The 11,162-nt window shown below is 65.0% G+C and overlaps 2 protein-coding genes across 2 annotated transcripts; both read right to left on the bottom strand.

Moving 5' to 3' along the window:
- Positions 1-683: 683 nt before the first annotated feature.
- On the bottom strand, positions 684-2,682 carry ADRA2B (adrenoceptor alpha 2B). The gene has a single exon (XM_040538462.1). The coding sequence runs from the start codon at positions 2,455-2,457 to the stop codon at positions 1,285-1,287; it is 1,173 nt and encodes a 390-aa protein (XP_040394396.1). The 5' UTR covers positions 2,458-2,682; the 3' UTR covers positions 684-1,284.
- Positions 2,683-4,312: 1,630 nt separating this feature from the next.
- Positions 4,313-11,105, bottom strand: ELMOD3 (ELMO domain containing 3). The gene is made up of 11 exons (XM_040538384.1): positions 11,020-11,105; positions 10,177-10,245; positions 10,047-10,098; positions 9,761-9,823; positions 9,554-9,642; positions 9,116-9,239; positions 8,444-8,566; positions 7,399-7,529; positions 6,606-6,682; positions 6,312-6,439; positions 4,313-5,388 (listed from the first exon to the last, which is right to left on the bottom strand). The coding sequence occupies exons 2-11, from the start codon at positions 10,240-10,242 to the stop codon at positions 5,174-5,176; spliced, it is 1,068 nt and encodes a 355-aa protein (XP_040394318.1). The 5' UTR covers positions 10,243-10,245; positions 11,020-11,105; the 3' UTR covers positions 4,313-5,173.
- Between the last annotated feature and the right edge of the window lie 57 nt (positions 11,106-11,162).

Genomic DNA, 11,162 nt, shown 5'->3' with positions numbered 1-11,162 from the left:
CCATCCCGAGCCACAATGCACCACCATGGGTCACACCACACAGCACTGTCGGTCCCAATACAGCCGTGTGGGTCACAATAGAGCAGTGTGGGTCACACCGACATGGGTCACATTGCACCACCGTGACCCCCACCCCACAGGCACAGCTCACGAAACCCCCTCCAGGAGACCCCCTGTCCCAAGGCTGGGCAGCACAGCCCTATATCAGACACCCGAGAATCCCCCCCCGTCATTTCACATGGCACCGTTGCAAACGGCCAGCATGGGGCTTTGTCCCTGTCCCCCGGCGCTGCCTCCCACCCCTGTCCGGTTCAACATCCTCAGGGTCGGGCCCTGCGGGAGGCAGCTGCAGGGATTTATTCTTTGGGGCGGGGGGGGGGGGGGGGGGTTGGGGGGTGTTTTTCTAATTATTATTTATTTTCCCCGTGTGCTGCCATAAATAACCGACCCCGTCCAAACATTTTGTTCCCGCTCGCGCTGCAAACATTCCTCCTGGGCGGGCGACCCGCGGCCACGGGAGGAACTCGGCTCCGAGCGCTGCCCTTGCACCACGGGGGGGTCCCAGGGCCCCCCGACCCAGCAGGGGCATGGGGCGAGGTGGCTGCTCCAGCTGGGCTGTGCCCCCGTGTCCCCTCCGTGGCGTCGAGAAGGAAGTGAATTTTTTTTCTTATTACAAAATATCTTTTATTGTTAAAAGGCAACGGCCCCCGGGACTGGGGGGGGCTCGGCTGGGACACCCAAAAAACAGGGGGAAAAGCTGATTTCCTGGGCGCACCGTGTGTAGGGTGGGGAGAAAAATCCCTGAACCCCCCCACTGCCGTTCCCAGGCTGGGGTCTGCCCGCTGAGCATCCCAGCACGGCTGGGGAGATGCCACCAGGCTTGGGGACAGGGGATGTGTGGCATGGCGGCACGTGCCCCCAGCCCCACGGGGCCGGGTTTCCCGCGGCAAATTTGGCAGTGAGACGAGGCAGCAGGCGGGCAGGCGCTGCCAGCCGAGAGCCTGCCGCCCGGGGAGGAAAACCGGGGGGGGGGAAAGGGAGAAACGAGGAGGAAAAAGGGAAAACGAGGGGGAAAAAGGGAAAACGAGGGGGAAAAGGGGAAAATGAGGAGCCCCAGTGCGAGCGGGGTGCCCCAAGGGGATGGCCACCAGGACCGGCAGAGACAGCGAAGGCGAGAGGGGTGGAAGGAAGAGCAAAGCTCCCCGAAAACCGCGGCACGAACCCGTCGTAGCGTCGGGGGGCTGGGGGGGCAAGGCGCGGTGCCTCCGGGCGGGGGCGAGCCCCTCACCACGCCGTCCGGGCGCCGCGGCGGCAGAGGATGCGGCGGAAAGCCTTGCGGAAGTCCTGGTTGAAGACGGTGTAGATGACGGGGTTGAGGGAGCTGTTGCAGTAGCCGATCCAGAAGAAGAACTGGAAGACGCCCTCGGGCACCTTGCAGCGCCGGGGGCAGACGGCACCCAGGCTGTAGAGGAAGAAGAAGGGGAACCAACAGAGGACAAAGACGCCGATGACGACGGCCAGCACGAAGGTGAAGCGCTTCTCCCGGTTCGCCTGCGCCTTCCTCCGCCAAGGGCCGGGGCTCAGCGTGGGCGCCAGAACCACCCGCCCCGTCCCCGTGGCCAACGTGTCCCTGGGGCGTCCCGTGGGCCGTGGGGACCCCTCGGACCCCCGGCCAGCCCCTGCTGTCGCCACCGCTGCTGCCGACGGCTCCTCGGGGCTGAGCAGCGAGGTTCTGTCCGCCGGCAGGGGGTGGGGTCCCCGGGTGTCCCCATCGGCGGTGGGGGTTGCGTTTGGGGGCGCCGAACCCAGGGGGCTGGGGGCCGCGGGGGGGCTCTGGCCGCGGCGATGGCGGCGCTTGGCGATCAGGTAGATGCGCAGGTAGACAAGGATCATGATGAGGCAGGGCGCGAAGAAGGAGCCGATGCTGGAGGAGAGGATGTACCAGGCCTCCTCGTTGAGCTTGCACTGCGGCCGCCCGCCCGGCGCCGCCTTCTTCTCACCCTTGTAGACCAGGGGCGGCAGGGAGATGACGGCGGCGATGGTCCAGACGATGAGGATGCTGCACTTGATGCGGCGCGGCGTCCGCTTGGCGTTGTACTCGATGGCGCGGCTGACAGACCAGTAGCGGTCCAGGCTGATGGCGCAGAGGTGCACGATGGACGAGGTGCAGAAGAGCACGTCCAAGGCCAGGTAGATCTCGCACCACGTCTTCTGGAAGTACCAGTAGCCCAGCAGCTCGTTGGCCAGCGAGAAGGGGATGATGAGCGTGGCCACCAGGATGTCGGCGGCCGCCAGCGAGACCAAGAAGAGGTTTTGGGGCGCCCGCAGCGAGCGGCTCGTCAGCACGGCCATGATCACCAGCACGTTGCCCGTGATGGTGAAGAGCACCAGGAAGGTGATGGCGGCCGCGATGGCGGCGGTGGCCTGCACCGAGTACCCCCCCTCGGGGCTCTCCATGGCGGGGGACGGGGGCACGGACCCGGGATCCGGCCACCGGCGCTCAGCGGCCCCCCGGGACGTGGGGGACGGGGCGGGAGGATGAGGATGGGGTGGGTTGGGGGACGGGGGTCCCGCTCGCCATCCTGCTGCTGCTGCTGGGATGCCCGCACCCTGCCTGCCCCCTGACCGCTCCCTGCCCGTCCCCGGTCCCGGTCCCGGTCCCGGTCCCCGCCTGCCGGTGCCGGTGCCACCGGGCTCTGCGCCGCCGGGCGCCGCCTCCGTGGGGTTTTGATCGGGCGCGGGAGGGCTCTGAGCCGCCCCCGCCCCCGGGGCGGACCCGGGCGGCACCGGGGACACGCGGAGGAGCCGGGGGATGCGCCGGGCTCAAACCCGCCCCCCCCGGATCGTGCCACCCCCCCCCGGGATGGTGTCCCCCCCCTCCGGTGCTTGCATCCCCCCTAATACTTGTGTCCCCTCTGGACCCTCGTCCCTCCCCAGTACCCGCGCCCCTTCCTCACTGCCAGCCCCCCCAGCACCTGAGCCCCCCCCAGCACCCCTGTCACCCCCCCCAGCACCCCTGTCACCCCCCCAGCACTGTCACCCTCCTCGTAGGAACCGCATCGTGCGCCAGCAGCCACGTCCCCTCCCGGGCACCCTTCTCCCGTCCCTTCCTTTTGGGGTCCCCCCCGACACCTCCTCGCTGCCCCTGTGCCCCCCAGGGCTGGATGAACCCCCCCGATCCCGGCCACCCCGCAGCCGCCCCCCAGTTTGGGGACTTTGGCCCTAAACCTGCTTTTCCCCCGATGGCTCCATCCCTAAGGGGTTTGGATGGGGCACCCAAGCAGCTCCAAAAACCGATGGCAGAAATTCCTGGAATCGCCCCTTTTTGCCATGATTTCGATGCACTCAGGACCCGACCTTGCCCAGGTTTCAAGACACCGATGCCAAAAACAGACACACAAAGAACCCCGCTTGCTTAGCGGCCCCGTTAAAACCCAGAAGAGAAATCTCCGACTGGGATGACGAGCAGCGGAGTGGTGGTGCCCAGCTCCATGCCCCGCTCTTCCTGCCCCATTTCTTTTTATTTTATGAGAAAAAAAAAAAAAAAAGGCTACCTGGGCTCTGGCACTTGTGCTGAGGGTGTGTGTGCAGGTTTGCCTGTTTTCTTTTTGTCCCCGAGTGCTGTTTCAGACGGGGCAATCAATGAGGCAGCCGCCCGGCGCCGTAAGGCACCTTTGTCTCTCCAGCTCCCGGATCTCACTTGTTAAAAGACACTTTTATCTCCAGCTCCACGCTTTTGGGGCTTTTTTCCCTCTTTTTTTCGAGGGTTGAAGATGCTTTTGGAGCACTTCTAAGCACCGGGCATGCTGCAGCCGTTGCTGCTCCAAGTTCGCCTCCGTGCCCCGTCCAACAGCAGTGTCCCCATGCTGCGGACCCGTCCTCGTCTCCCTGGTGGGGACACCGACCTGACCCCATTTTCCTCCTCACCCCCCAGGGATGCTGCAGAGGCTTTCCCCCAGCATGGCCCCATCCTTTACCCACAGTCACCACTGAAATTTGGGTTTTATTGAGGGAGAAACTGAGGCACGACAAGGCAGAGCCTCAGACCCACTCCCCAACCCAAAGCTTGATGCGGCGCCGGCACCTGCAGGCAAAAACCCTTTTTTCCTCTTAAATGAGGTTTTCCTGAAACAAAGAGGTGGGCACAGAGAAGTCACCTGTCTGCAGCCGGGGGCTGGACGGGGCTCCCAGCACCGCCTCGCTGCGGGGCAGAATCAGGCCCTGGTTCCTCTCCTGGCCCCGTCCCGCTCCTCACGACCACCTCGCCCCCAGCCCAGCCACGGAAACCACCAAGCCCACGTCAGGAAGCCTCTGAACGCTGAGAAAAGTTTATTTTTTCCCTTTTAATGCCTTATTTTGATACGTACACACATAGTAACTCCCGGGGGGAGTTGAGGAGGGCTCCCCAAACACCGGGCTTGTGTTCAAACCCACAGCCCCAGCCACAGCGACGGGGTCGTGCTCACGGCTCTTGAAGCACTACCGGTGTGAAATAAGGGGGTTTGGCCCAAAACTACGGGCTTCAGGCCCTCCCACGTGCTCTGGAGCAGCGAGTGGGGAGCCCTGTGAGAGGGGAGGGCTCCCACGTGCGTTTCCAGCCAGGTCTGAGCCCTACCAGTGCGCTCCAGCTCCAGCCGTGGGTCTGCCCCGAGCAGCACGACTCTTCCTGCTGGGGGTAAAGACAAACAGCACCGCACGTTCCCGACAGCCGGGCAGATGTGAAACCCAGCCCAGGGCCGGTGGCTAATAAAACCCACCCAGTTTCCTCCTGTGCTTAGTTTTAGAATCACAGAACCACCTAGGTTGGCAAAAAACCTTCAAGGTCACCAAGCCCAAGCGCCAACCCGACTAATTCTACCTTGAAAAGGTCGAAGCCTGCAGTTTGCTCCTGCTGCCGCCCCGCGGCTCCCAGCGACGCCACCAAACCGCAGGGGAGGGACACGGCCACCCTTTCTGGGGGATCTAGGGCAAAACCTACGCTCCACGGTGCCCCAGCTGGCCGACTGCCCGAAGCTGGGTCCCAGCCGCTTCTCCCACCACGGCTCTCGGCACCTCCTGCCCAGAGGCATCGCTCTGCGCCTGCCACTTTGGGGCAAGCCCCTTCCAAGACCCCCGAGCAGCACCGGGCACCCCCCGGTAGCGGTGCCACGAGCAGGGCTCCCCGCTGCGGGTTTCAGACCAGCCGGGGCTCCCCTTCCAGCTCAACCTGCAGGTCGCAGATGCCCGTGAAGTTTATCTCTTCGCCAGCCCGGCCGGCGCTGATGGAGCTGCCGGTGCCGGAGGGAGGGGACGGTCGCTGGATGCCGTCTGCCACGGGGCTTCTGCTCACGTAGGCTTCCAAGGATTTTAGGAGCTGCTTCGGTTTCTTTTTGGTGGATAACTCCAGTTCTGAAAAAGGTCAAAGGAAAAGCATGCAAACGGACAGCAAGGGCTGGATGGTGGCAGGGATGCAGCGTGGAACGCACGCTCCTGGGGTAAGGCATTTACGCAAATATTTACAGACTATTTCTCGAGTCCCAGTGTATCGCCACTATCCCCTCTGGAAAAGGCATGGTTGTTTTGCTCAGAAAAGGCTGCGCTTGGGCTGAGAGCACAAAAAGCTCCTCGCCACCCCCCAGCGGAGCTCAGCACCACAGCCCCAGCTACCACAGCACCCCCCCAGCCGACCCCACTGAAGGGGAAGCCCAGAGCTGCCGGGGGGCAGGACCAAGCCCGCGCCTTGCCACACCAGCAGGACCCCGAATTAAGAGAGCCATTAGCACAGCGCATGCGAGCAGCTCTGCTTCCATCAGGGCCCTCTCCTCCGGAGTAAACATCCCTGCTGCTTAATGTGGTGCTTGCTGCGAAAAGCACGGCAGCGGCCGCCCCGCTTACACGGCACACTACAAACAGCGCTTATGCAACTGAGCGCCGCGCTACGGCAGCGAGCCTGCAGGAATTGGGGTGAGACACGGCCCCATTTGGTCACCCCGCCGGCGTGATTTGCCACCCCGAGGCACCACGACACGGCGCCCCTCCGAAAGCGGCGGGCGCTTGCCTGTCAGATTTGAGACTCCAAAGTTAAGAAGGAAAAAAAAAAAACAACAAAAAAAAAAACGCAGGGTGCTAAGATAATAACACCACTTGTTGAAACAGCTCTGTGTGAAGATGAACGGCTGGGGCCCTCCGTGCATTCTGCCCCGTTGAGTTCATCCCAGCAGGACATGGTGCTCCCAGAAGAGCAGAGAGCACCAGAGCACACCAGGCTTGGTCCCTGCGCCTCGGGTCGCTTTCCTGGCTGGGAGAGGAGGGCGAAGCGTGGGGATACGCACCCTTCAGGAGGAAGCCGGAGTCAGCAACGGTCTTGTGCTGCGATTTCCAGACTCGGTAGAGCTGCAGAAACGCCGCAGCGTACACGTCGTTCAGCACGGCGATGACCTGCTGCCTGCGGTTGCACTCCCTGCCCAGGGACAGAGGGGCTCAGCCGGCAGAGCCGCCACGGCAGCACGCCCGGGGGGACCGAGCGGAGCCGCTTCTCCTCGCTTCTCCCCCTGGGCAGCCCGCGGTGCGGCAGCCCCGAGGGCAGGAGGGCGCAGCACAGCCCGGCTGCACGGCTCAGTCCTCACCTGGAGAGGCATTCCTCCCTCAGGGCCTGCAGGACGATGCGGGTGATGTTCACGGACATGATGCAGAAGGGGAAATTCTGCAAGAGAACTGGCGTTACGTCGGCTCTGCCAGAAGGGCGTCCTCCCTTCCAGCACCCAGAGGTGCCTCGACACCACCAGCCCCTTGGTGCTGCGTCTGCACGGCCCCAAACCCACGCGGTGATGGCTGCAGGGAACAGATTCACGTATCAGGACACTAATACTTCCAGACAAGCTTATACCCAGGCTTAAACCTAAAAGCAGCCAAGACCAATGCCCCAAACCGAAGGAGGTTGGTTCTGCTCACCCTCACTGTCCCACCGTGCTGCTCCTGGCCACACCACGCAGGGTCAGACGTTCGATCTGGTCTGTGCCAGCCCTCTGAACTCGCACAAGTGCAGACCGGAGCCCCACCAGGGAAGCTCTGCTCTCTAAAATCTTATTCCCAGCAAAAAAAAAACAACCCGGGGGTTCGGCCTCAGCCTTTGACCAGCTCTCCTCAGCTCTCCGGGGACCACCTGCCTCACCTGAGCAGGGTGAGGAGGACTAAGCAGCCAGTGAAGCTGCTCTGGCTGGTGGAGAAATCCCTCATGGAGCTGCAGAGCCCTACCACGAATGGCCCCAGAGACCCCACCACCAAGCAAAGAGGCGCAGCACAAAATCAGGCCCTAACTGAGAAGACAGGAAGCTTTTTGTGCTTGCCTTTCCCTGAGCTTTAGAAAGAGAGAGGTAAATACCACGGCAGAGGGTGAGCAAAGAAGGTGGGAGGACGTGCCTGTGTTTCGTGGTGGGACAGCCTGAAAATCTGCCGAGCCAGAGGCAGCGTCTGCGCGTCCATTACGAAGTGCAGCATTTGCATCAGGCCCAGCATCCCCGTCCCTCGCAGGTCGGTGCCCGGATCCGCACCTTGAAAGCGAGGAGGGTGAATCGAGGGCTGTTCTGTCACCTCCCCTTCGTCCTGGGGCTGCTTTCTCCCGGCCACAGCCCTGGCACTTGGAGAGCAGAGGAACCTCAGCGACCACATCCTGGGGGAGTTTCCTGGGAATTCCCCTGTCTAACAGGCGCTGGAATGGTGCCATAGCCCCTTTGAAGTGGGCATCAACAGGCACTTCTCTCCTCCCCACACGCCGATTCCCACAGTATCTCTAGGAATTTGGATCTTCAAGCTCTACCCGCCCCAGGGCAAACTTGGCTGAAGCTGGTAAACTAAATCAGGGGGATTAAAACCAGTTGTGTACTCGATGCTACAGAGAAGAGGGAGCCATTCACCTTCTCCTGCGGTTTCAGCCTTCATTAAAAGCTGGCCTATTTAACTCGAGTCAACCAGACCGAAAACCCCGGTGAAGCCACACTTGAGAAGACAGAGGCAGCTTTAATCACGCTGTTTTCAGCACGCAGCAGAGGCTGAAAGCAACCTGCGACGCGCCCTCAGTGACAGAGCCCTGACCAGGGCTCGGCTGACAAACCAGCCCTCCAGGGACGCCTCATTAGCCGCAGAGATCGCTTGCTAATGAAGAGCATTAACGGCCCCAGCAAAGCGGTGACAGCAGCTACTTCTGCCCCCTCCAGCTGGACGCAGGCTGCCGAGGGTGCTGGGCAGCTCGTCCAGGCGCGGTCCTGCCTCTGACACCTGGCTGGGGCAGCAGGGGCCAAATATCCGCTGCAAAACAACAGCGGGGGCAGCGACTGCAGGGAGGCAGAGGGAAGGAGCTCCCAAGCCTTTACACCACCTCTGAAGAAGGGAACGGGACCGCCGAGACCTCTCCTCGCTAAGGTTTGCCCCGGGTGTGTGTCCCCACCCCCACCCCCCCGCGCCGTACCTTGGAAGCCGAGCTCCTCCCAGTGCGCGCCGTAGCGCGGGCAACCCAGCCGGGAGCAGGTCAGCTTCTTGTAGATGGTCTGCAGGATCCTCATGTGCACCGCCTCGCTGTCATCCAGGCCACCTGGCAGAGAAAACACCCCCCGGTGACACCGGGCACCCCCTCAGCTGTCACCGCAGAGTGGGACAGGAGCCGCCCCCAGCGGCAGGGGGACGCCGGAGGCCAGCTGGGAACGGCAGCAAACAGCTCAGGGGAACAAGGAGAGCGTCCCTGCTGCGTTCACCCTGCCGCGGGGGAGAACGGAGGGATTAAAAAAAAAAAGCCCGGGAGGGGCCGGAACACAAAGCTGCGCGCTGTGTGAGCGCCGGGGGGGCTACGTAACGCAAACAGCATGGGAAATATTGCGGGCTGGGAAGTTTTCCCTGCCTGGGGAACCGCAACAACCACGAATCGCAGGTAGAGGAAAGGAATCTCCTCGTGCAAGCGTGCTCTGGGCATCCGTCACCCCCCCGGCAGCAAGCACGAGCGTGCAAATGAATGAAGCAAAGGAGACAGGAGGCGTCCTTTGGGATAAGTGCGCGCACCGCGCTGCGCCCCGGGACCCCCGAGCGGTGCTCGGCGTGACACCGGTGGGGCCCACGGCCCGCGCGGGGGGGCACAGGGGACACTCACAGTGAGCCATGGCGAGAGCCAGGTCCCGCTCGCCCTGCAGCTGCTGCTGGAGCCGCGGGGGGCCGAAGAGGAAGCGAAGCAGAGCGGCCAGGCCCTGCCTGCGCGCTGTCGCCTGGATCTTCTTCTGCGGAGAGGAAAAAGGCAAAAAAAAAAAAAAAAGCGATGAGGGTGGGCCGGTCCCGTGGGAATCGGGCGGGGGGAGAAACACCGGTGGGCAGAGCGGGAGGGGAGGGATCGCAGAGAGCCGAGCAGCAGGGCGGGAGCAAGGGGAAAGAGGAGCGCGAGGCGAGGGGAGAGCACGAGGCGGGGAACAGGGCGACGAGGCAGGACCCCGAGCGTGGGCGCCCTCGCCGAGGGGACCCGCAGCTTCCCCGCGCCCCCCTCTCCTCCGGGCTGGAGCCGGCAGCGGGGAGCTCGGAGCCGGCGTCCCGCACGCACCCTGCAGGCGGAGAGGTCGGCGGTCTGGAAGTGCTGCAGCGCCTCGTTGAAGGAGATGAGGGGCACGGGACCGGACTTCCCCGGCAGCCCTGCGGGGAGGCGCGGAGCAGCGTCAGCCCTCCCGGCCGAGCCCTGCCTCGAAGTGGGCGCTGGAGCTGGCTCCTGCCCGAACCCCCCCATCCCAGGCGCTTTTGGGATCGGCAGTACCTGGCTGGATCTCCTCCAGCGCCTCCCATTCCTCCCGCGCTCTCCGCACCTCCTCGCTGCTCTCTGCCGAGGGAAGCACGCGCTGGAGCCAAGAAGTGGGGAAGGCCGGGGGGGGCTGCTCGCCCCCCGCAGCCCTCGGCAGGCTCGGAGGCGGCCCCTTCCCCTTCCCCGCGCCCCACACGCCCCCGGCAGAGCCCAAACCCGGTCCCGGGGGCTCCGCAGCTCCCCGGGGGTTTCCACCGAGGGAAGGGAGCAGATGGAGCAGGAAGGGAGGGGGGCAGCTTACCGGCGGCCCCCCCGAACGCCCGCAGGAGGCCGGGCTGCCTCGGAGCCGAGATCTAAGCCGGGAAAGAGACGCAGCGCTCAGCGGGGCCGCCCCCTCGCCCCCCGCCGCCCCCGGGCCCCCCGCCGCTCACCCCTGACACCCCGGGGACCGGCGGGGACAGCGGGGGCTCCTCGGGCGGCGCCGGGGGGGCGCTCATGGCCTGCGGGGGGAAGGCGGCGCCGGTCAGCGGGGGGCCCGGGGGACCCCAAAGATCCCCAATGAGCCCCCCAGGGGTCCCCAGTGAACCCCAGGGTCCCCATTGAGCCCCCCAAAGAGGGTCCCCAATGATCCCCAATGAGCCCCCCAAGGGTCCCCAATGACCACCCAAAGGGGTCCCCCCAAGGGAGTCCCCAATGAGCCCCCCAAGGGGGTCCCTAAGGGGGTCCCCGAGGTCCCCACTGAGCCTCCCAAGGTTCCCAGTGAGCCCCCTAACGGGGTCCCCCAAGGGTCCCCAGTGAGCCCCAAAAAGGGGTCCCCGAGGGTCCCCAATGAATCCCCCAGGGGTCCCCAATGTGTCCCCCAAGGGGGTCCCCGAGGGTCGCCAATGAGCCCCCCTAGGGTCCCCAAAGGGCCCCCCAAGGTCCCCTTAGCCCCCCTAAGGGGATCCCACACGGGGGTCCGTCCCCAGTGAGCCCCCCCAGAGGGGTCCCCAGGGGTCCCCGATGAGCCCCCCAAAGGGGTCCCCAGGGGTCCCCAATGGGGTCCCCGCTGAGCCCCCCAAGGCCCCCAGTGGGGTCCCCAAGGCCCCCAGCGGCCCCCCCGTGAGCCCCCCACGGGTCCCCAATGCCCCCCCCGGGGTCCCACTGAGCCCCCCAGGGGGGTCCCCGAGGCTCCCACTGAGCCCCCCCGAGCCCAGCCCGGGCCCCGTAGCCCCGCCCCCTGCCCCTTGACCCGCCACCCCCGGCAGCCCCCCGCCCCCTGACCCCTCGCCCACCGGAAGCGGCGGCGGGGCCGCCGGGCCCAGCCAGCTTCGGCGCGGCGCACTGCGCAGGCGCGGCCGCGCTGCCTGCCGGGAGCTGCAGTCCGCTAACGGGGGGGAGGGAGGCGGGCGGGGCGGGGCGGGGGACTACAGCGCCC

This window comes from Cygnus olor, chromosome 27 (assembly GCF_009769625.2).
Source record: "Cygnus olor isolate bCygOlo1 chromosome 27, bCygOlo1.pri.v2, whole genome shotgun sequence".
NCBI lineage: Eukaryota > Metazoa > Chordata > Aves > Anseriformes > Anatidae > Cygnus > Cygnus olor.
Note: the sequence above shows the minus strand (reverse complement) of the source record. Positions and strands in the feature narration are given on the sequence as shown.